Source organism: Vipera ursinii (genome assembly GCF_947247035.1).
Source record: "Vipera ursinii genome assembly, chromosome: 2".
NCBI lineage: Eukaryota > Metazoa > Chordata > Lepidosauria > Squamata > Viperidae > Vipera > Vipera ursinii.
Window position 1 is genome coordinate 57,393,840 of NC_139513.1, and position 26,205 is coordinate 57,420,044.

A 26,205-nucleotide genomic window follows, 5' to 3' on the forward strand; every position below is an offset into this window, starting at 1 on the left:
CAGAATGGACTTCCGGAAGTGGCATCCACAAAGAGAACTGGTTGTTCACATATTTGAATCCCACCACTGCTCCTGAGCCATCGTGATGTGATGACCAAACCAAAAGAAAAGAAAACCCCTATTAGGGTGAACTTTACAAAGGATACAGTATTAACCAATGCTTTTGTTATCTTGTGATTTTTAAGAAAAATATACATTTGCACATTGACAAACTAGAGTTCACTCCCATTGTCTGTCCCCTTGGTCAATTGTTAGAGATTGCTGGAAAAATAACAGAGTGTACGCTTTGATGGAAAGCAGATTTAGTATCCTGGATTGATGCATTCCTAGCAAAGCCAAATCAATTAAACAATAAAAAATAACTTCATACCCCATAATAAGCATAGGACATCATAGAGACATACAATTCTTTAAAAGAGTTCATGAAAATCCTAGATAATTTTTTTTTAAAAAATCCTTGACCAAAATTGTACTCCATTAAGCGTAAGTGCATATTAAGTACTCATAGTACTACTATCAAAGTACAGTTTTTTTCTCCAAAATATACATTTTAAATGTATCTCAATGTGTAGAATTTAAGGAGAACTCAGTATAAATCTAACTGGGTCAGAATATTGAAGAGGTGTCAAAGACAGGATAATAAATTTTTCATCCACCTACTAGTACAGATCTTTTAGTTTAGCTTGAATTGAAATTGAATTTCTAACTCACCCCTTTAATCACACTTAATTTTTTTCCCCATACCTCTCTTTAATTTTTGAGGTCAAGCTGTGCTGTAATCTTTAGTACCAAAAGTGTGATAGTTTTCATTCAATTTATCTTGCTCTTCTTATTGAAGAATGGGTAGGGTTTTTTTCTTTGTATGGTTAGCATAGAAAGAAAAGGTTTTTTTCTCTTTTTTTGCAAAGTGAAAATGTCATTTTCAGCTGTTTTTCAGTTTTTACATTTCCTTCATCAGTGAAGAATTTTTAAAAAAAATGATGTAATGCTTATTTAGCATATAACTGATTTCCCTCCTGGAGATGGCTGGATACAATTCAGGCAAAAAAGGGGTTGGTTGCTGGGAAATCCATTCTCTCTCGTGCTCTTTCTCTTTTCTCCTCTCTCTCTCTCTCCCCCATTTGCACAGAGTTATATGAGAAATTATAGGCTGAGAGAATAACTAGCATTCCACATCTCATTTGTACATGGAAATATATGTCTGCACACGCTAGACCACACACAAGAGTCTGCATATAGACTAACTGTTCCCTAGTGATGCTATTTTAGTTGTTGCTTCATATCTTTGTGGCAGAACTACTCTTAGTTTTATATTGCTTTAGGAAGGCAACTGTGCAACAGGTCTTTGTTTGCTTTTACATCTGGGAAATTAAGTAAGTAAAGGTTGGGCCAATTGCAGAGATGCATAAACTAGGAAATGGATTTCAAGTCCAGTTTATATTGCATTTAGGGGAAAAACTGATAAAAAAGCCTTTTCATCCTACTCTCTTTTTGAAAAAAGTGTGGCAAGGAAAAATAATAAATAAAAATATAATCTAAGAGTTGAGTACAATAATGGCTGCAATAGTGAGTTTTATCAAAAAAGTAGTAGTTTTAAACCTTAGCGCAGATATGAAGATTAGATCTCACACTTTAAAAATATGAACAGTTCAATGCCTCCATTACAGCAATGTCAAACTTCATTAGAGAACCATTTATTTTTAAAGTAACCACTACAATTCAAAATATTTGTTTACCAAATAAAAAAAATCAATTGAGTTCCTTATTGAGCTGATTATTCTTGATAACATTTACAACAGATTGTGCTGTAAAATAACCTGAAATTACTTGAGAACAGCAGATGGGAGCACACATTGGGGTATCATCAGTACGCTGATGATACCCAACTTTTTCTTTCCACCCCGAACCAACCCAGCGATGCCCTCGCCGTGATGTCCCGTTGCCTGGAGGCGGTCCAGGTCTGGATGGGGAGAAACAGGCTTCGTCTCAATCCTGCCAAGACTGAGTGGCTGTACATATTGGCATCTCGGGTTAACCAGACCATTCCACCTTTATCGATGGGGGGTGAGGTGTTACCCCCCGTTGATAGGGCTCGCAACTTGGGCGTCCTCCTTGACTCCCAGCTCAATTTTGAAGACCATATAGGAGCCGTGACCAGGGGGGCTTTTGCCCAGGTTCGCCTGGTGCGCCAGTTGCGACCCTACCTGGACCAAGATGCCCTACTCACAGTCACTGATATGCTCCTGACCTCCCGTTTAGACTACTGCAACGCTCTCTACATGGGGCTGCCCTTGAGGACCACTCGGAGGCTTCAGCTGGTGCAGAATGCGGCTGCGCGAGTTGTGATGGGGGTTTCCTGATACTCCCATGTAACACCTCTACTCTGCGAGCTGCATTGGCTCCCGGTTGCCCTCCGGGTGAGATTCAAGGTGCTGGTGGTGACCTATAAAGCCCTAAATGGGTTGGGTCCGGGATATCTGAGGGAACACCTGCTGCCAGCATCAAGTTCCCTTCATCCAGTGTGCTCCCACAGGCAGGGTCTGCTCAGGGTGCTGCTGGTAAAAGATTGCCGGCGGATAACACCCAGGGGAAGAGCCTTCTCAGTGGGTGCACCTGCCCTCTGGAACCAGCTGCCCGTGGAGCTCAGGACTGCCCCTGACCTCCGTTCATTCGGCCGGGAACTGAAGACCTGGCTCTTTGAGCTCTCTGGCCCAGGCTGAGAATTTTAATTTTAATTTTAATTTTAATTGGGGTTTTTACTTTTTTTTCCCAGGGATTGATGTAATTTTTAAATTGTTTTTAACTTTTGTATTTCTTGTTTTAAATACCCTGTAAACCGCCCTGAGTCCTTCAGGAAAGGGCAGTATATAAATCTAATAAAATAAAATAAATAAAAATAAATACATTGCATTAAGATTACATCTTGCTTACTTTTGAGTTAACAAATGCTTACTATTGTTACTTATGGCTTACTATTATGCCATAACTTGAAGTCAACTAATCACAATGTTCAATGTATGAACCAAGACATTAGCCAGTATGACTTATTCAACAAAATTGTGATTAAAGTAAACCATACATTCATGTAATATGTGAACCCAGCCCATCTCTATTAGGCTTAAAAGAAAATTAGGGGGAAAAAACCTTGAATGAAAAAAAATCCACTATGAAATATTTTTATGTTTTAGAACTTAAGTCAGATTAACCTCAAAAATGCTTGGGATTGTATTTACTCATTTTTTAAATTTTCTTTTTCTTTTTTCCAATGATGGCATACTTCCAAAAGGATATAAGCGACTGATTTAGAATATTTTATCTTCAATTTTAAGGGAACAATATCAATTGAAGGCTTGAAATAGCTTCAAAAATATTTGGCTAGCCATTTCCAAGGGCAATGTGTATATGTTTTTAATTTATTGAGGAATACATTTTAATCTTTTCTCTTGCAGCCTCACCTATTTATTTCTTGGTCATCACATAGGTCTATTTCATTTGTTTGTTTAAGAAAAGGATTCTTAATCATCAGTGGTATTTTTATGTCTCCTAAAGTCAATATTTTGGGCATTCCTTCCCCTGTTATAACAAAAATGTGATGCTGATGATGTCCTTGTCAGGGGTCTTTAATGATAAAATGTCTAAATTCCATTCAACTCAGTATATAACTTTTCCCTTGAGTACAGAGATGAACCGAGCCATTTCAGGAACAGGAAGGAACATGCATCTTGAGATCGAATAGATCATCCAAATTGGTCCCAAACTGATTTGCAAAAATAGATTTGCGAAGATGTTTTTTTTCCAGAACAAGTTTAGCATTACAAAACTCAGTACAAAAAAAACCCACCACAGAATAAATCAGTTTTATTCATAGACTTTTCTCTCGGTACAACATGCTGTTCCCAAATGAAGAAGATATAATTAATACAAATAGAATTAGTGGTCTGTTTTTTTGTGCTATTCATTTTTAGAAGCATTGACTTGGTTATTAAAGCATTTAACCAAGCATGTGAAATTCATCTTATGCAGTTATTATTTAGTAAAATATGACATGATTGTAATTCAAATGATCCTTTAACATTGTACATTATTTCATGATGATTACAAAAAATATAGATAAATGATCACATTGAGTTCAAAACTGGACATTTAAAATATTTGATCCTATTGTCGCTAGGTTTATACCTGATAATACAGGATTACAGGATACTTTGTTTCTCCATATCAACAGTGGGTTAACATTTCATTTTTGGAATGCTTAGAAAATGGTATTTGTTATGAAATTGTTGTGCAGAGGGCTCCTTGTGCTACCAAGGAGTTGCACAGACAAGGAAGGACACTGAGAGCAGTAAGAGTCACACAGTAACCACAAGAGTACACTGAGTTGTGAAAGCAAAAAGTACTTTACTTTTGAGGTGGTGTAAGAACAAAAATGCACGGTCAAAAATAAACAGTCCAGGTCATACACAATAGTAACAGTCCAAGGAGTATTCCAAATACAAAGTCTTCTTACCGGTCCAGAGGTCAATACACAGTTCAGGTTTATCACAGTAGTAAACCAACAGTACAGCAAAACAGTAATAGTAGAGACAGCAGTGAATTCAGAGAGAAAGAAGCTACGTTCCTAGCTCCCTCTTATGGCCATGAGAACACTTACACACCCATTGGCCAATTAACATCTTAAAGTCACAACATCATAGTTTATATATTTTCAACCCAACTATGTAGGCTATCACCATATGCCTAACAGTATTTCTCCATTATTATTTTTTTTGCAAAATTATCTCATTGGTTGTTTTTCCAGTTTGAAACTCTACAACTAATAGTTGTTGTTGCTTTAGCTTTCTGTTTATAGTAACATTATTAGACATGTAAAATATGTTTAATTGGCTTACTGTTGTGATATTTTACTATTATTCCATATTCATATTTTATTATAGGTTGATGCCTTGAGATTACGTTTAGAAGAAAAAGAAAGTTTTCTTAATAAAAAAACCAAACAACTGCAAGACCTCACAGAAGAAAAAGGAACTCTGGCTGGAGAAATTCGAGATATGAAGGACATGTTAGAAGTTAAAGAAAGAAAAATTAATGTTCTACAGAAAAAGGTAGGTGTTATGACAAAGATCATTACAATTGGACAATCAGTAGAAATATGCAAGATTGATCAGAGAGCAGCCAATGACTGCTTTCCCTTTTTTTGTTAAAAATATTTTACTGACTCTTTCCTTTGCTTTTTTTAAGGTTGAGGGAAACCTTTAAGTATCGTACACTCAAAAACCAGGAAGTTATATAGGAAATAAGCTCTATATATTCAGAAGCATCTTCCAATGGATTTGGTATTGCACCATCAACAGCTTTTTTTGAACAGCTTGCTTTGTTTCATATGGCTCACTTTCAAACATCTTATCCACACTTTTTCCAATAAATTTTCATCCTCCTTAGGATTTATTAACTTTTCTTTCCCTTTCAGGGATCCACTATCTTTATGGGTGGGGTGATGAGTACCACATTTAACAACCTTTACAAGTGGCATCATTCACTCGCGGCTGCAGCTGCCAAAAAAGCCAACACAGTCGTAGGCTGCATTAACAGAAGGGTAGAATCAAAATCTTATGAAGTGTTAGTACCACTTTATAATGCCTTGGTAAGACAAAGATTATTAGAGGACTGGAGGCTAAAACATACAAAGGCAGGAATTGGGTATGCTTAGTTTAATGGAAAGAAGAACTAGGGATGATATGACAGCAGTGTTCCAATATCTAAGGGGTTGCCACAAAGCACCTGAAGGCAGGACAAGAAGCAATGTATGGAAACTGATCATGGGGAGAAACAACCTGGAACTTAGGAGAATTTTCCTGACAGTTAGAATAATTAATCAGTGGAACAACTTGCCTCCAGAAGTTGTGGGTGCTCCTACACTGAAGGTTTTTAAGAAGAAATTGGACAACCATTTGCCTGAAATAGTATCGTGTTTCCTGCCTGAGCAGTGGGTTGAATTAGAAGTTCTCCAAGGTCCCTCCCAATTCTATTATTCTAGTTATCATCTAGCTGATCTTAGGCAGTCCTAAGTTCCATGGGGAGCTGGTTCCATAGGGCCAGCACGCCCACAGAGAACGCTCTTCCCCTGGGAATAACCCGCCGGCATTCCCTAATCGATGGTATTCTGAGAAGGCCCTCCCTGTGGGAGTGCACGGGACGAAGGGAGCTTGATGCCGGCAGCAGGTGTTCCCTCCAAGCCATTTAGGACTTTATAGGTCATCACCAGCACCTTGAATCTCACCCGAAGGGCAACTGGAAGCCAATGCAGCTCACGGAGTAGAGGTGTTACATGGGAGTATCGGGAAGCCCCCATCACAACTCGCGCGGCCGCATTCTGCACCAGTTGAAGCCTCCGAGTGGTCCTCAAGGGCAGCCCCATGTAGAGAGCATTGCAGTAGTCTAAACGGGAGGTCATGAGCGCATGAGTGACTGTGCGTAGGGCATCTCGGTCCAGGTAGGGTCACAACTGGTGCACCAGGCGAACCTGGGCAAAAGCCCCCCTGGTCACAGCTCCTATGTGATCTTCAAAATTGAGCCATGAGTCGAGGAGGACACCCAAGTTACAAGCCCTATCAACAGGGGGTAACACCTCACCCCCTATCGTTAAAGATGGAATAGTCTGGGTAACCCAAGATGCCGGTATGCACAGCCACTCAGTCTTGGCAGGATTGAGACAAAGCCTGTTTCTCCCCATCCAGACCCGGACCACCTCCAGGCAACGGGACATCACGGCGAGGGCATCACTGGGTTGGTTCGGGGTGGAGAAGAAAAGTTGGGTATCATCAGCATACTGATGATACCCCACCCCGAAACCACGAATGATCTCGCCCAGCGGCTTCATATAGATGTTGAACAGGAGGGGAGAGAGAACCGACCCCTGAGGAACTCCAGAAACAAGAGGCCTCGGGGCATACCTCTGCCCTCCCATCAACACCGACTGCGAGCGGCCCAGGAGATAGGAGGAGAACCACTGCAAAACAGTGCCTCCCACTCCCAACCCCTTGAGATGCCGTAGTAGGATACCATGGTCGATGGTATCGAAAGCTGCTGAGAGATCTAAAAGGACTAGGACAGAGGAACATCCCCTGTCCCGAGCCCACCAGAGATCATTCACCAGCACGACCAATGCCCTCTCCGTGCTGTGCCCGGGCCTGAAACCCGATTGGTACGGGTCAAGATAATCAGTTTCCTCCAGGAACAGAGGAAGCTGATGTGCTACCACACTGTCAACAACCTTCGCCAAAAAGCGAAGGTTGGAGACCAGATGATAGTTATTCAGAATAGCTGGATCCAGGGCAGGCTTCTTGAGGAGGGGTCTCACCACCGCCTCCTTCAGGGCAGCAGGGAAGATACCCTCTTTCAAGGAAGTAGTCATTACTGCCTGGAACCAGCCTCATGTCTCCTCCCGAGCCGCATAAACCAGCCAGGAGGGGCACAGGTCCAACAAACAGGTGGTGGTGCTCAGCCTCCTCCTCATCCTGTCCACATCATTAGGGGAAACAGGATCGAACTCAGTCCAGATAACACGCTCAAGACCATCCGATTCCTCCACGTCAGAGTCTGCCCAGTCAGAGTCCAAACCGGTCCGAATCTGAGAGATTTTATCCATCAGATGATGACTAAACTCCTCGGCCCGCCCCTGTAAGGGATCCTCCCTCACCTTCCGGTTGAGAAGGAAGCGAGTCACCCTAAACAGGGCGGCCGGGTGATTATCTGCAGAAGCGATGAGGTCAGCAAAGTAATTAGCCTTTGCCGTCCTCATCGCTGCAAGATAAGACCTTATAAAGATTCTTAACTGCAATCGGTCAGATTCGGATCGGCTGGATCTCCAACAGCTCTCTAGACCCCGTCTCCTACGCTTCATCTCCCAGAGCTCCACAGAAAACCATGGAGCCCATTGGGTTCTGTGCCGGGTCAGGGGTCACAAGGGTACAACACGGTCGAGCGCCTTGGTGGCAGCCCTTTCCCAGGCATCCACCAAGGCGTTGACTGGGCTGTGAGTGAGGGGGATAGGTATAGACCCAAGCACCATCTGGAACCGTTCTGGGTCCATTAGGCACCTGGGGCGGAACCACCTGGTCGGTTCCGCAGCCCAGCAGCGAGGGGTGGCATAGCGGAAGACCAACCGCAGAAGGTGATGATCGGACCATGACAGGGGGACAATAGTTGGCGAGCCCCCTCCCAGATCATCAAGCCACTGCCCAGATAAGAAAACTAGGTCAAGAGTGTGTCCCCCCCCATGGGTCGGACCCTGAATTACTTGGGTCAGGTCCATGGCCATCATGGAGGCCAAGAACTCCTGGGTTAACTCAGATGACCCTCCCAGAGAAGGAAGGTTAAAGTCGCCCAGAACTATAAGTCTGGAAAACTCAACCGACAACCCTGAGAGGGCGTCGAGAAGCTTGGGCAAGGCCGTTGCCACACAGCTGGGTGCCCGGTATGTGAGCAACAAGCCCAACTGAGCCCTAGGGCCACACCTCAGGAGGAGGGACTCTCCTGCCTATCTGTAAAACAGTGGACTCCGGTGGACATAAGGTCTCCCGTATAATTACCACCACCCCACCGCCCCTGCCCTGAGCCCTCGGCTGATGCAACACATGGAAACCTGGAGGGCAAAGCTCAGTCAGAGGGACACCTCCCTCTGAGCCCAACCAGGTTTCCGTAATGCATGCCAGATCCGTGCGTTCCTCCTTGATCAAATCATGGACGAGGGGAGCCTTATTCACCACGGATCTGGCATTGAAGTACACCAGCCTAAGCTCAGGTATGATGAGGTATACTTTTTCCTCAGTTAATTAAATGTTATTAAATATCAATTTCTAATGAATAGATACAGTTTACCGTAAAATCAAATTTGTCTTGAAAGTAATTCCAAGCAAATTCCTGTATGTGTTTCTATAGTTTGCCCTGGTAATAACTAATACAAACAATTTTTGGATTATATGTTTTAGAGGGAGATTAACACTAGGTTTCTAGAATAGATTTCATAACTGTAAGCACAAACTAATTCATGTTTTCACTTGCAGGATCAAATAAATTTCTCCAAGTGTAAAAGTAAATAGTGCTATAAGGATTAAGGGGTTCAGACCAGTTATTTCTGTTTAAATGCCTGGGTTATGGCTGTAGTTTTCTCTGTGGCCTTGAGGACTGCATGATTTATTTCCAACAGATGGTGTGATAAATTCATTCACAGATGATTTATCTGAAGAAAGTTTTAACTGAAACACTATCCTCTTTCCCTTCCAATTGTTTAAGTAAATTCGTATCATTATACCATAAAGAAAAGGCTCACTGTTTATTTTCTTTAGGTCTGGTGTGCAGTCCCCAAGTTAGGCATTCAGTTTTCCATTTAAAAATGTCTTTTTAAAAATGGTCTTCTTCTTAACTTTATAAGCAAAGACTGATTGTACAACATACCTTCCTTTTTTGAAGACTTTTTCTACTTACTTTTATCCAGATGGCTATTTTACCTTTTCTCCAGGACCAGGTAAATTACTCCCTCTTGGTCATTTCATGAAATGGTATAGAAGTTTCCCTGCCTATTTAATGTAGAATCCAAATGCTTATACATGAATCTCCATGGCTTAGTATATCATTTTGGGAAAGTTCGTAAAATGCTTTCTTGTTTTAACCTTTACCCGGTTCCTGATGTACTTACAAACTTGAGTGATCTCTTTTTTTAAAAAAACAATACACACACCTTGACCTAAACCTAAGCTTTTTGCCATCACCCCTCCCTTCAGAGTAATTTTAATGCACCCACATCACCTAAAAATCCAAACATCAAAATGAACACTTATGAAGATTGAAAACAATACAGGGAAAACTTGGGAGAGATAGGTTTAATATAACAATGTATAATTAAATGGTTCTTCGCATCTCCCTGAACTTTGTCTGCACCTCCCCAAGGGAAGTACACTTCACAGTTTGGGAATCCTGTCCTAAACAATAGAATAACTGTGGAGGATACAGTGATCCTGGAAAAACATGACTCTGCTTTAAGTAGTTGCAGAGAGATGCTGTATTTATTCTTCTGTGAGTTGTGAAATACTTTTTGTCTTTAATCTGAAGCACTGCACAATTATAGCAGATGTTCCTCACTTTAGTCCTTAAGGAAATAGATATAATATAAAGGTGTTCCTGCGGGTTTTACTCCCGTAGCTGTAGCTGATTTTAGGGGGTTGTGCTCATTTTTGTTTCTGTAAGCCAGGGGTGTCAAACTACCGGCCCCTGGGCCAGATGCGTTATGCCGAAACTGCTCCCACCCCATTGCCGGCAATAGAAAAAAAGTCACGATATGTTGTGACATGTCATGTGATGTTGTGAGTTTGACACCTCTGCTGTAAGCCATTTAGCTAGCTCTGTCCAAAGACAATTCCATGGTAATGTGACTAGCATGACATCATGCCGCAGTGCAGAGCTTATGGCATGGTGGCTCAGTGGCTTAACAGACACTGGAGAAGGTCTATGCTCCAGAAGTTTGACTCCTATCACTTTGTAACGAAGTGAACTCCTGTTACTTGCTCCAGGTCCTGGCAACCTAACAGTTCAAAAGCATGTACAACAGCAACTAGATATATAGGCACCACTTCAGTGGGAAAGTAACAGATATAACGTAAGTATAACATTATCACACATAATCCTGCTGGATTATGCTAATGACCCAAGGCTGTCCTGGATCAGAATGAGATGCATCTTAGATCAACATTTTGTTTCTCATAGTAGAAACATGCCTCTGGGGTGCTTGCAAATAAATTGAAGACACAATCCTCTCCCACCATTATTTCCCTGCAATTAATATTTGGAGGAATGCTGGCCCAACCTATTAAATCTTTGAGAATAATAGCCCATGTTAAATGGGTCATGAATGAAGTTATTCCGTTGTCTTTTAAAGCTATCTAGGCTCATGGCTATATCAAGCCAGGGAAAGGAATGCACTAAGTTGGCAGAAAGTATTGATTGTCTTGCTCTCTCTGGCTCACTTAATCAGGGTGTTGAGAATGGTGGTGCTTCAAAATAAGATTTCCCTCCCAGTTTGTAAGATTCCAAGATTATAGTTTCACTATAATTATTGATGGCACTTTGTTTTTTGGTCTGAGAAGGATGTTCTAATTTACTTTGTGAAGGGAGCTGTTGAGGCCAAGTTCACCACAATGGAGACTCCAAGTGGGTTCTAACAGCCATTGTATTTGAATAAGATATTATACATTGGTGTTGCTGAGACTACATGACTCAAATCCATGCTTCTAAAATACAAATTGCATTTATATGGTAAGACTACCCATCTAACATATGCTGATTCTGTAAGGTGATTCATTGTTTATTCCAAAAAATGATAATAGCTTGCTCTCAATAGCCTTGGCATCAGTCATTTCCCCCTCCCAATGGTAGAATTTAGGTTGACTTTTATAGGACCTTTTAATCCTAAATGGTTCAGTCATGATCACCACTTGATCTTCATGTTTTAGTATATTCCAAAGAATTTCCTCATAAAACCTTTGCCTCTTGGTGGTCACTATAAATAAAAACAGGATATAACCTGCATAAAAAAATACTATAGAGAAATCCCCTTTATTTAAAAGGCATGATTTTTTGTGAGCTACAGTTCATTTCATTGGATGCAGACAGGAGCTGAACTGCTGTAGGATAAAATAAAGGGATACCACAGCTGCTTAAGCTGCCTTAAGTATTTATGGTAGGGAATCATGCAAACATTTGCACCAGAAGGCAAAACAAGAAACAATGGATAGAAACTAACCAAGGACAGAAGCAACCTAGAACTAAGAGAAATTTCCTGACAATGAGAACAAAACAACCAGTGGAATGTCTTGCCTTCAGGGACTGTGGGTGCTCCATCACTGGAGGCTTTTAAGAAGAGATTGGATATTCAGTTGTCTGAAATGGCAAGGGGTCTCCTGCTTGAGCAGGGGGATAAGACTAAAAGACTTCCAAGGTCCTTTCCAACTCTGATGATTATGATAATCCTGGGAAAAGATGCTGCTTTTTAAAGGTTTTGCAATTAAATGCTATGTCTTCATATCTGCATGCTCCACCTTTTGGAAATCAAATCTGAGCTAATGAAAAGTTTAACATCTACTACAATGAAAGGAGGAAGGACTCACTGGAGAAGAGCCGAATGCTGGGAAAGATTGAGGGCAATAGAAGAAGGGGACGACAGAGAATGAGGTGGCTGGATGGAGTCACTGAAGCAGTAGGCGTGAGCTTAAATGGACTCCAGAAGATGGTAGAGGACAGGAAAGCCTGGAGGAACATTGTCCATAGGGTCGCGATGGGTCGGACACGACTTCGCAACTAACAACAACAACAATGAAAGGAAACACTTGTCTCTGAAATTTAGTTACAGCACGACAGTTCCCCCCAATTCCATCTCATGCTTTGTTAGGTCTCTTCACTGGTTCTTACCTATGGCTAGGAGAAACTAGGAGGAACTAGGAGGGTGCTGGCTTTGCCAATGGGCTCCCTCTGAACAAAAGTTGATCTGATTTAAGTGAGAAATAGATGATAATGGGAGCGCTACAATTATTGGAAAGGGTTCTTTTATTCCAAACATAAACATGGCCACTGAGTATCACTCACAGATACATAAGGGCACTGAAGTAATTATGATTTGTTACCTGTATTGCCACAGTATAGACCCAAAGTGCACTTGTACCCTTATCAAATTATGGTTGTCCTTTGTTTTTCACTATCAGCTCTGCAGTTGTCTATTTTGCTGTTTCGTCCCTGACAGGCTAGATTTTATTTTTGAAATTTATACATTGCCTGATTGTGATCAGACTTTAGATAATGTATGTGTATGTGTATAATATAGATTAGATAGATAGATAGATAGATAGATAGATAGATAGATAGATAGATAGATAGACAGACAGACAGACAGACAGATAGACAGACAGACAATAGCTAAATGATAGGTGTACACACAGACACATATAGATAAATATACATATATGTACATACACATAAATACATACATAAGTGCAAACACCCATATAATTATAGTAGCAATGCTTATAACAGTATAATAAAACTACATTTGTTGTTGTTGGCTCTGCAATTAATCACCAAGGGCCTTTCTAAAAAGTCTGGCCTTTAACTTTTTGGAAAACCATAGGTTCCTCTGTAAACTATGGGACACCCTTGGATCTGTGCATAAGAGAAAGATGCTCAGGAATAATTTGTGATATCCTGTTCTAAATCTTGAGATATGTCAGAATTACTCCCTGGTTTTTGGGAAACTCCCCAAGCAATCACTAGATATTGACTAGATCCAAAGGGGATTGGGACGGGTCATTTTAATTGGTGTTCCCTCCCTATGGAGGTTATCACGACTACAAGCTTCTGAGTGACAGGGAGAATGTATGTGTAGGAGTAATAAAAGGAAGGAGTAATAAAATACCCTCAGTCCTCAGGGATATGTGTATATCAGTTGCAAGCCTACATTATCTGTTTGTCATGTTAGCTATGAAATTCTGAGCAATTCCTGAGCCAACTGCCAAATAAGAGGGTTGAAACCTTCATTGATTGTAAGTTTAGGGGATTCAACAAGCTTGAAGACATCAGGACTTCTGGGTTAGATGTCATGGTGTTACAGGTGCAGGAAAATGGGGCTTCATCTTCCACATCCAATTTTGCTCTTTTGGGGACCCTAAAAAGGGTCTAAAGTCACCCCAGAGAAGTGACAAAGAAGGAGGGGACTCTCATCATTTGGAGGGAGCCCTCCAAACTGGCAGGGGAAAGACTGGCCACATTTCAGAAGCTACTGATAACAGAAGATAAGCACTAATTAGCAACTTATGAACAATGTGGATGGAACTGGGTGAGAATGTAATCCTCTCTTTATAACTTTAAAACCTCTTCCTGGAAAAAAGAATTCCCAAAGCAAAGAATGCCCCCAGATGATATAGAGAAGGGGAATTACTGCCCCATTCCCTCAGGAAAAGAGAAGCGGTGAATAACTTTCCTTGGGGGGAAAATAGAGAAAACTATAAGATTAATTTGGAATTAATACAGAGACATAACTTTGACAAATTTGGGGACTAAAAGTACTTTTAAGTCTTTTTGAAAAGATATTTGGAAAGTTGGTGAAATAAGTTTGGACTTAAAAGCTGGAAGATGGATGTTAATAACATCTAGTGGTGAGCTTTGGCATTACAATTTATTATGCTTAAAAAAAATTTGGCAGGAAGCCCGGACATAGATAAGACTTTTTGTTGTTCCTGGAAACTTTCACCTGCAGACTGCAGCTGGGAAAAGGAAAAAAAATCCTTGGGCTGTTTTATCTGTTTGAAGGAGACAATAAACCATTTTGAATTGGCTGGCCTGGATTACAAATATTGACTGACTTTTAGTTTCAAGAATTATCAAGAAATGTTAAGAAACAGTGGAAAAGTTGCTTCTGGACTATTTCTCTTTGGAACATGGATGATCAACAAGAAAATGTAAATGAACTTCAGAAAGAAATCCTTTCCATGTTGAAATCAATTCAAAAGACAATTGTTTTAAATCATGATGAGACTAAAAATAATTTAAATAACATAAATGAACAACTTTCCAACTTAAGCTTACAAGCAGAAAATGTTCAGTAAATGACTACAAAGAATGAACTAGCAACTCATAAAATAGAAGAAAAAATAGAGGAAACTGATACAAAGATGGAGGATTCGAAAAAGTAACCAATAGACAGGTACAGATAAATAAAAATTTGGAAGACCCAGATATAACACTGGAAATGGAAAAGACATACTTGAGGACAAGGAAGAAGAATTGATAGAATGGATGATGGAGAAATGCAAAAAAACTGGGGAACAAGTTATTAAAAGAGAAACTGAAGGAGAAAGAAATGGAGGCTGTTTAATGAATATAAATGGATTAAGCATTTTTACAAAAATACTTTAATTAAATCATCTTTTTTATTCCAAACAATACATATAGAAACAGAGAAAGAAACACTTGATGATCTAAATGCACTGACTTGTAAAGTTATTTGGCAAAGGAAGAAAGCTAGAGTAAGACTAAAGAAAATAGAGGTCTTGACTAATTAGATGAGGTATTACACTATCTAATGGATGCTTGAATATGACTAAAAAAATAGATAATTGTTAGAAATAACAATTGTTAGAAATAAAAGGATCATTATAAATTAGAAGGATGTGATTTGTAACTAGTATAATATAATTTTTATAGGATGGGAAATATGAAAATACTAAGAGGGTCGGTATAAGGGAAGCTTTGTTACCCAAATGTAATTAACTATGAGAAAATTGATAATTGATAACGTTATTTTGAATATTGATGGGAAATTAAAACTGAAAAAAGAGGGGGGAAAACAGGATATGGATTGAATAAGGGAACTTTGATTGCAAATACATCTGAGGTATGTTTTGGCTAGAGAAGATATTATAAACTGATATTATTGACACTATGTATAACATTAGGAAAATGTGATGAAGATGCTTATATTTAATTGTATAGGTATTAATAGCAGTAAGAATTGTATTTGCCTAGTGTGGAAAAATGATTATTATTGGAAGAACAGAGGACCAGGGAAATACTGGATGGTGTAGTATTGGATATTTTGAGTGAAAGTTAATATGTACCACTGAATGACAAAGGAACCCAGATACCGCATTGTTTATTAAGTACTTATGATTGTAAAACTTGAAAGTAATAAAATATTTCAAACCCTCCCCCAAGCTTGAAGACATCAAGAAGGGATACATTAATATGATAAATACTATAAATACATAGTTTTTTTATAAATATTAATGTTAAAGTGCTATTTAATATTTCTTAGTACAACCTTGAGCAATATAATTCTACAATGAATAATGCTACTTTATGGTTATTAGAAAATATGGCTATACTTCCAATGAATGAACCTAAATGCAAGTTCTTGTCAGTATTTTAGGACTATTACAACTGTGCTTTGTTTTTGGGGACCCACTGTATTTGATGATTTATTCATTCTTGATTTATTTTTAATCTACTTACCGGTACTTTCTTAGAGCATGTTGAAATGAAGATGTATACCTATGGGTATTTCTGAAAATATGCTACTAAAGTTTTTTGAAATTATTAAAGTTGGGGAAAAAGCTGTAGGCAGATTTTAGGAAAGGAACATGATAATAAATGAGGGTTAAAATAACACTTCACCTACAAAACTTTCCATGTAAAATTAATATAGTTTTCATGTTTAATGGTGAAGGCATATAACTTATTAAGCCAATACAACTCACAAGCCAATCAAAGTTAGCAACAGGTGTTCTACAATGTAATGTAATTGGTATGTACAGACTGAATTTGTTGGTAGCGTTGTCCTGCTCAGATTAAAACTATGTGGACCAGATATCTGCTTAATCAGAGTTTCTAGATATTGTGAAGTTATTAAACATGTTCTAAAATTTGGGTTAAGCTGCTGAACATGTAAAGCAAGTTAACTTAGGTATGCAAATTGTTGAGCAATTTTCATTATTAGCAAATGTTGTGGTGCATGGAGGAGGTCTTAGAAAATATAAAAAACTCTCATTAAACCTGGGGAACCTGCAAGACTTCTCTTTTGTAAAACATATAGGGAACGGCTGCTGGAATTGGGTATGTCTGGGTTAATGAAGAGAAGGACTAGGGGTGACATGACAGCAGTGTTCCAATATCTCAGGGGCTGCCAAAAAGAAGAGGGAGGCAAGCTATTCTCCAAAGCGCCCGAGGGCAGGACAAGAAGCCATGAATGGAAACTAATCAGTGAGAGAAGCAACCTAGAACTAAGGAGAAACTTCCTGACAGTTAGAACAATTAACCAGTGGAACAACCTGCCTCCAGAAGCTGTAAATGCTTCAACACTGGAAGTTTTTAAGAAGAGACTGGACAGCCATTTTTCTGAAATGGTATAGGTATTCCTGCCTGAGCAGGGGGTTGGACTAGATGACCTCCAAGGTCCCTTCCAACTTTACTATTATGATTATGAATTAGATAATTCAATTTGTTCTCATAATCTTACTTACAAGGAAATTTGGATGTGTGTTGGTATAAGAATTGAAACAGTACATCTCAAAACCTTGAAGCAATAAGAAGAGAAACTAATACTGTGCTAGTTCATTTTAATATTCCTAAATATGATTGAAAGACTTAATCAGATTGAAGCCAGGTCCAAGAACAAGAAAAATAACTTTTATTCCTTTGACTCCCTTATTTTCTCTTTAAACTGTGGCCCAGAGCAGCTTTAATAATCTTGTAAAAATGTCTAATTGGCTTGAGGCAAGTTCTTTTCATGTGTTTCTGGTTTGAGTGCTAATCAGAAAAGCAAACCACTTTGAAGCATATTTTAAAGAAGGGCTTTTTTTCTCATAGAACACTCAGAACGGCGTTCCGGCAACCTTTTTTGCAAAAAAAAAAAAAATGCTCCCTCTATTGGCTTTAGGAGTAGGCAATCTTGGCCCTTTTTTATGACTTGTGGACTTCAACTCCCAGAAATCCTGAGCCAGCCACGCTGAGGGGAAAGAGAGATGTTTCCAAGCTGAGCCATACTGGCTCAGGAATTCTGGGAGTTGAAGTCCTTGAGTCATAAAAGAGCCAAGGTTGCCTACCCTGCACTAGAGGAGGACATTAAAATTATTTACAAGGTTACTTCTTTAGGAACTAAACTTTTAGAATCTAAAACAGCTAATTCAAAAAAAGCCAACAGGAAAGAACCTCACATTTTTCATCTGCTTCTGTCTTTTGGAAGGTAAAATTAGATAACAAAATAATCTATTTCCTATGTTAACATCTCTGCAATGAAATCAATAAAGGTAACAGGAAAGAAATGAGAAACATTTTTCTCAATGTAATATGTCTAATTTAGCTGTTGCTAGAAAAAAATTGTATCTTTTGTACATACTCTATTACAACTAAACCACTTTAAATTAAACAATTCTTAAGAATGAAATATTCTTAATTTGGACTTTACTTTTACTGTTTGGACTGTTGTGTATTTTGAAAAATAGATTATTTAGAATCTAGTTATGTTGCACTTCAGTCTTTAAATAATTAACCTAGTATATATATAAAACAATATATGATGTTTTCCATGGTGAGCTTAACATCAATAACAACATTTATTAAAAAGGATAAAATAATTTCTGGTGGTATTATCTGTGCATTAAAATTTTGTTTAGTCACAATCTTTCACTTTTCACATTCTGGACAAGCATTGGACATGTATCCTAGCAAAGGATGTTACATATGTACATAAGTGTAGTCAGTAGCATATGCCTTTTTAAAAATATCAGACATGCAAAGAAACAAAAATAAGTCCAAAATATGTGTATTACATCCAGGTTTCTTTTTTTTATTAAAGAGTTTTACAAAAACAAGATTTTACAGTACATCCCCAAATCCCCCCCACCCCAAACCACCCCCCTTCCCCCCTCCACTTCCCAGAGCTAAATACAGGGTTATAGTTATAATAATCATATTCTAACTAAAGATTATCCATAATATAAAATTAACTAAATTCATAATGTGCTTTAACTCCCCTTTAACATAGATACATACAAAGTACTAACACTAAAATTAATAACGATATCCCTCTAAAATCTACTCATAAGCTAAATGGAACTTTTTAGTCCCATATTTATTCTGAATATAATCTATCCATCTCCTCCAAACTGAAATATAACTTTCTTGTGAATGATCCTTCAAATAAGCAGAAATCTTAGACATTTCTGCAAGATTCGAAACTTTAAACACCCATTCTTCTATAGTAGGCAAACTATCCTTCTTCCAGTATTGTCCCACCAGTAACCGTGCTGCTGTTATCAAGTTCAACATCAAATTGGTTTCTTTAACATCACAATCTACAACAATACCCAATAAAAACAATTGCGGAGAGAACTTTATCTTTCTCTTAAAAATCTTGAATGTTCCACCAAATTTTAACCCAAAAAGCTTTTATATTTCTGGAAGTCCACCACATATGAAAATAGGTGGCTTCTAAACTACCACATCTCCAGCATTTAGACTGTAAGTTAGGATACATGTTAGACAACTTTTTGGGATCCAGATGCCATCTATAAAACATTTTATAAAAATTTTCTCTTAAATTTTGAGCCTGAGTAAATTTAACATTTCTAACCCAAATTACCTCCCAAGTATCCAGCGGAATTGGTTCCTGAATATTTTGTGCCCACTTTATCATACAATCTTTAACTAATTCCGTTTCCGAGTCCAACCAGTTTTGTCCATTGTTAACTATGGGGGGGTGAGGTGTTACCCCCCGTTGATAGGGCTTGCAACTTGGGTGTTCTCCTGGATTCACGGCTCGGTTTGGAAGATCATATATGAGCCGTGACCAGGGGGGCTTTTGCCCAGGTTCACCTTGTGCACCAGTTGCACCCCTATTTGGACCGAGATGCCCTACGCACAGTCACTCATGCGCTCGTGACCTCCTGGTTAGACTACTGCAATGCTCTCTACATGGGGCTGCCCTTGAGGACCATTCGGAGGCTTCAGCTGGTGCAGAATGCGGCCGCGCGAGTTGTGATGGGAGTCTCCCGATACTCCCGTGTAACACCTCTTCTCCGTGAGCTGCATTGGCTTCCAGTTGCCCTCCGGGTAAGATTCAAGGTGCTGGTGAGGACGTATAAAGCCCTAAATGGCTTGGGTCCAGACTATCTAAGGGAACACCTGCTGCCGGCATCAACTTCCCATCGTCCTGTGCGCTCCCATAGGGAGAGCCTCCTTAGGGTGCCGCCGGTCAGGGAATGCTGGCGGGTGATCCCCAGAGGGAGGGCATTCTCTGTGGGCGCGCCTGCCCTTTACCTGTGGAACTCCGGACTGCCCCCGACCTGCGCTCGTTTCGCCAGGACCTGAAAACCTGGCTTTTTGATCTATCTGGACTGGACTGAGGGGTTTTTTAGTTTTAAGTTTTAACATTGTTTTATTGTTGGGCTATTATTAATTTAATTCTTTTTAATTCTATTTTTATCTTAATTTATATTGTCTTTTAAATATTGCCCTATACCGGAAATAGGGCGGTATAGAAAACCAATTAAATAAATAAATAAATAAATAAATGCCAACTTTGCAACCAATATTTCTCATCCATAACTATGGCACCCTAAGGATATCTGCATACATGCAAATGCTTCACTGGGATCAGTAACACAGCAGGGATTGTTTTTTCCTTCCAGTAACAGATTGCTGGGAAATACCAAACATGGCCTTGAGAATTCCTATGTTTGTTACAATTTTTTCTGGATGTGGTTGGAAAGAAGCTGTTTGGTGCTGGAGACCATTGCCATGAGGAACACAGCTCTGGGTCGGGGTTTGGAGCAGCTCCGTGTGGGGGCTCAGCACGGGCCACGGCGTGGCAACTGTGGGGAGGGGGATCCCCACGACGGCCGTGGGGAGGGGAATCCCCACAGCATGTGGCTCCGAGCCACAGGGGCAGGGGTGCAAAGGATGGGCGGTGACGCTGTAGCAAGACACCGGCATTGCTCCCAGTGACAACACCTCTGAGTTCTGGCACCTTTTTTTTAGAAAAAAAAGCACTGTTTTAACGATATATTTGATCGTATAGAATGGAGTTTAGAAGGTCTGGAAATGGATTAGTAAGGTTCTGCCCACCCCTTTCACCTATAAAATGTAGATTGTGATAGTCTTATATATTTGGCCTCAGTAAGTAGCATCTAGAGATTGATTTGTTTCAAATGCATGGTTCGGCACTTAATGTTTAAATAGGGAAAAGAAATACAGAGAATCCTTGGGTTATGGAAGTAGATGAGCATGTGTACCCTGTGTGTATCCTGTGAAGATGCTGGTGGATACATAGTATGTGGTCTATTGTGAGAAAAGAAAGTGAAATTACTGTGTATTAAATGGAAGTGAGAACAGGATATGTCAGGAGAAACTAAAAATAACTTGAAAGCAGTGGATTTCTTAAGAGGTATGGGTAGTAAAACAAGAATATACAGGGTCAAGAATGAATGAGTACTGAAGGGATATGGATAAAATACAACAAGTGAGTGACCAATATGAAAGTGGTATACTGAAGTGGCTTTGCCATATTGAGAAAATTAGAATGAAATTGCAAAACAAGTATTTGAGTAAGAAGGGGAAAGAAGGAGAAACTTGAATTTGAATGGAGTTGGTGAAATTTAGAGAAAGGGGAAGATGAAATTTAAGACATAAAAGGCAATATATGAAGTGGTGTATGATCATAGTAGATGTAAGGATGCTTTGCAAGAATAGAATTTTATGGAAAAGTGCAATGAACAGAGATGGAATAATCTTGATTTAGCTATATTTTCTTCCCTTTTTCTTTATTTACAACTGTAATTTATCTTGCATACTATCTCTTGCTCTGTTTTCTTTTTTCTTTTTTGATTATATTGCTTACCCCCAAAACTAGCTAAGTATATATAGTATTTCTGTGCTTGAAGTCACAAAATGGCCTCTTTCACTGCTGCTAGGACCAAACCCTCTGGCATCACATAACAAGAGAGTTCTGTTATGGCAGATCACAGAAGCCAGGAAGGTCAAGTATCAAGTACATGTGTAATAAACTTCTGAATCTCCAGGAATCTGATCAAATCTTCTGATTGCACAAACTGAAATGAAGCTATGCAAACATGAAAAGAGGAAAAGGTAGGCACCCTTGACTGATCCTGAATTTGTGGTTCAGATTCAGTTCTACTACAAAGTCGCACTATTGTGGTTCATGATCACAGAGCCAAAAATATTGGCAGTAAACTTTATTCCTTCCTTGGACTGCATTTCTTAGAGTTTCTGGGAATGTTCAGCCAAATTATTGCACCTTGCTCAACAAAGTGTACCAAGATATAGTTCAGAGATTAATTGTTTGCAGGATTTGTGTGCCCCCCTCAACATTCTTTAGGAAAGAAAAACATATATCTCAATTATTTTTATAAGAATAGTCAGGAAAATTGTGTTTCTGTTTTTAATAATGGAATAACGTTTAACATCTTTGTTAGCTTAGCAACGTATCCATTAGCAAATACATATGAAGCATAAACTGGCATGAATCATGCTGATCCATTCAAATTGGATCTTCAACTTTCACAGATGGTGTGATTCAGAGCTTGTGACTCAAGATACAGGGACAACTGAGTCAACAAAGCAGCTTTAAGATTTTACTGAAGAAACAATTGGACAGAGACTAAAATGGGGATGAAACACAGCAGCTCCTCTTCATCCTTTTCCTTCTTTGTGATATTTTTGTATGCATATTTTAAGGCAGAGACAGAGGAGATAAAGGAAGCAGAGGGCTGCAGGCTCCAAATTGTCCAACAAATAGTAGTGAAGATATTCTTGAAATAATGGAAAAGCATTCCCTTCCATCTTGGAAATATAGAACTTTCGAGAACAGCTTGAAGGCTTTTCAAGGGTGACCAGTTGGTGTGATGCTAAAGAATGATACTGTGATCACCTCTTTAAGGTAGTGTAATATTTATGAGGTGCCAGGAAAGTTGCCATAGCTAATTGGCAAGTATGGTCCTTCCTAGAAATGCTCCCCATCATTGGCTGGATAGAGCACCTTGGGAAAGTTGCTCTTGTGTTGGTGTCATGGCTGTAGCTAGTTAGCAAAGGCAAAAGAAACAGGTTAGCCCAATGAGCTGCAGTGTCACAGAGCTAGGCAGGGCACAGAGAAAGAAGCTAGTAAAGAGAAAGTAGCATTTTTAATCCTTCTGATGACTACTCTTTAGCATAGTTATGATGTCATTCACTTGTTCATAGTAATTGTTCAGGAGGTTTAACCTAGTATTGATAGAAAGCATGATTAAAAGAGGTGGTTTGCAATTCACTGACTATGTTGCCTTCAGGTAGGATAGAAAATACTTTTTTTAAAAATCCATAAGATAGCTACAGTATGTTTATCTTATACTCTAGAATATTCCTTGATTTTCTGTTGGGCCTCAGTTTTGTAAACTAAAATTGCTCTTCTTATGTCAGATTAAGCATTACTGACATCCCTCATAACTTGGTTATTTCAACTTTCTAGCTAAAGGTAAACCAAAATTAACCAAAGTATGAAACTATCTTTCGTTTCCTTTGTTTATATGTCTCAGTATAGTACCTTAATATTGAAAATTATGTCCTTAAAGCAAAGAACAATAGCTTTCACCTAACAATGTTTCCTTCCTTCCTTCCTTCCTTCCTTCCTTCCTTCCTTCCTTCCTTCCTTCCTTCCTTCCTTCCTTCCTTCCTTCCTTCCTTCCTTCCTTCCTTCCTATTATTTTGCCCTGTGTATGAAGAAATTGTTGTGTAGGATTAATAGAATAATATACTTTGGTTTATGAGATAGGGATTTAAATCCTGGCTCAGTTCCAGACTTCAGTTTGGAGTAATTTTTTAGCCTGACTTGTCACATGGAAAGCTTAGATAGGAAAAAGGGGGCTAATTTAGCACATGGCTCCAAAGAAGGAAAAATTAAAAGTGTAATGTAAATGGCATTTTATCAGGTCAAAATGCACTGTTGTATACATTGCCTCTTATGATTATTAATCTTTTAGCAGCTTGCAGTAAAGTGTGCTTATTATTCTCACTGTTTATGACTATAGTTTTTATTATTGAATTTTTCCTCCCACTGAATTTTTTTTATAATGGAAGTATATCTGGACACAATCATGTCAGCATTTGGTTATACTGTGTCTGCTGTTAAAACACTATTCTGATTTTTTTTAATTAGGTCCTTGTTTAGTTGACAGATTTAAACATGCTATCTTGAAGTAGGGTTAAATAACTCTGAATTTAACTCCTGCAGAGCAGGCTGAATATGGAAAATGTATTAATTTCTTGTCTCACAAGTTTCTTTTGAGAAGTGGCTTAGATTAGAATAAATGAAGATAAATATACCTCCTTGTTCAACCAGACTTTTCTTGATAAAGTTCCTTCTTGCTTTGTCTTTATTCAGTTTGATTGTCTTTGACCTCACAGTGGACTCCAGTGATGCTTGGCTAAACGCAGGAATAGAAAAAAGGAAGGGGAAAATCTTGAGAGCAGTTGAGCAAGTTTCTTATTGTCCAGAGTGGTGCCCTAGAAAGGAATTTTCTACCTGAGTCACACCTCACATACCAGAGTTAAGGTTTCCTTTAGTGGCTGTGATTGTAAACCCCTGATTTGATTTACTGGCTTACTTTTATTTAGTAAGGAAAGCTTCTGAAATGTACTTCTGAATGAACTCTGCTCTTTCCCTTCTGGAAGGAAATTCAGGTAGGTTGGCACCTTTTATTAGAACCATGTGGCTGACTGATTGATTAGGTGCCCTCATAATAGCATGCATTAATGAAGGAGTACACATTTTTGCATAAGCCTGGAGTCCCTGTTTATTCCCTGGTTGAAAAAAGCTGACTTCATCTGGTTTTGCATTCTTTATAATCCAACATGAAATTAGCTGCAATTACATGTATGTTGAATAAGGAACATCCTATTGATATGCTGATTAGGTTTCTGGGATGGCATCTGTACCCTAGTTTGAGGGAATTTAGTGGGCTTACTATTCGTAATGTTCAGGGTTATATGGGTCATGTTTCTCTTGAAATGCCATTGATTCCACTGTCATTCTTTCATAAATGATGCTCAAAATTTAGGGTAATAATTCATATCTTAAATTTAGAAAATTGGTGAGAGAATTCTCCCGAGGGCAAAATCGATCATTCTCATGAAAAATAATTTAGACCAAGTAAAACGAAACGTGTATGTGTGTGTATAGGTTGCAGTTAAAGTACACTCAGAAGCTTTGGAGATGTGATATTTCTATTTCTGATGCAAAGAATTTAGTTATCTCTTTCCCAAGGAATATGGAACATAGTTATTCTTGGGATTTCACTGAAATTTTATTTTTGTAATGTAGTTTACAGTTCAAGTCCCTCAAATAACTTTGTCCGCTAGGAACCCATGCAGCTTGATAAACCAGAGAGTCATAAAGGCATGTTAAGGTAAGCTCACCACTGCCTGTGCCACAGCATTCTCAGCCAGTTAAAGCCTCCCAGGAAAACCCATGAAGAACACCATGCAGATTCACATGAAGCCATGTTTGTTGATATAACAAAGTTGTATCCATTTCTACCTTTTTCAGATGAAATCCAAAACAGTCAAAGCACCCAGAGGACTCTGTTTTCATAGAATCTCTGTTGAACTTCACCTTTGTCACAGACAGCTGGAGAATTAAATCCTGAGTAGCATTTACATCAAATGTAATCAAATCCTACTCCCATCCTATTGTATGACCCAGTTATACATACTTTGTAAATAGGGGCTGTTGTCTCCACCTCTCCCCCCCCCCCCCCCGATGTATATGTTGATCCATAGCCTACCCATTCAAACTCTCTTGGTGCATTTGGTATACCTAATGTAGACATACACAATCTTGATATTTTAGAAGAAGGGAATTGAAGAAGAAAGCGAATGAAGTTACCAGTGAAATTCTACTGTTACGTAAAGATATTGTAAAAAGACACAATAAATTAGGATGGACTTCTTTACAAAGTAGAAAATGGAAATCTGTAATATTGAGGAACATGAATATACAGTATAGACCTTATGATTTTGTTCAATTAATACAATACATTTTAATTATGTGCTTATGAACACTGGCTTGGTGAAATTTCTTTAGGTCTGTTAATCTTTTCTGTCCTTTTAGAAGTTTTCAGTGTATACTTTGTTCTTCTGCTTTCAACATTGTGTCTTTGAGTGGCCTTCCCACTCTTTTCCTCCCACTGCCTTCTGATTTCATTCCTTCCTTTTAAGTCACTGATCAAAATGTATTTTATTCTACAAAGCTTCTTCTATCTCAATAGAAGAGACTGTTGTCTACTCTTTGCTACTTATTTATTTAACAGGGATTTAGTGTGGCTTCCTCTTTTTTTTTTTAGCCAGCACAACATTTTCTTTATCTTGTGAAACTTTTGCGTTCATGGTGATTAAATAAAATCTGTGAAACTTTGAGAAAAAAATCTTTTAGCATACTTTTGCATTAAAGCAAATACTGACTGTAAGTAAAAATTATAAAAATACTGATTCAATACTGTGAATTGAAAGTGTGTTAAAGTGCAAGATCACTATATTAAGATGACAGCTTACTGCAGCAAATTATACACATATGAATATTGTGTAAAATTAACCATGGCCTATTATGGAACATAATCTAGG

The 26,205-nt window shown here is 38.7% G+C and overlaps 1 protein-coding gene across 1 annotated transcript in view; it reads left to right on the forward strand.

Annotated features, from left to right (window-relative positions):
- The window catches only part of ERC2 (ELKS/RAB6-interacting/CAST family member 2), a gene marked incomplete at its 5' end in the record, with an annotated part of 568,754 nt that overhangs the window by 225,975 nt on the left and 316,574 nt on the right, over positions 1–26,205 (forward strand). Inside the window, one exon of the mRNA XM_083352921.1 lies at positions 4,935–5,102. Coding sequence (XP_083209047.1) covers positions 4,935–5,102 — 168 coding nt within the window. The remainder of the gene's footprint in view (positions 1–4,934; positions 5,103–26,205) is intronic.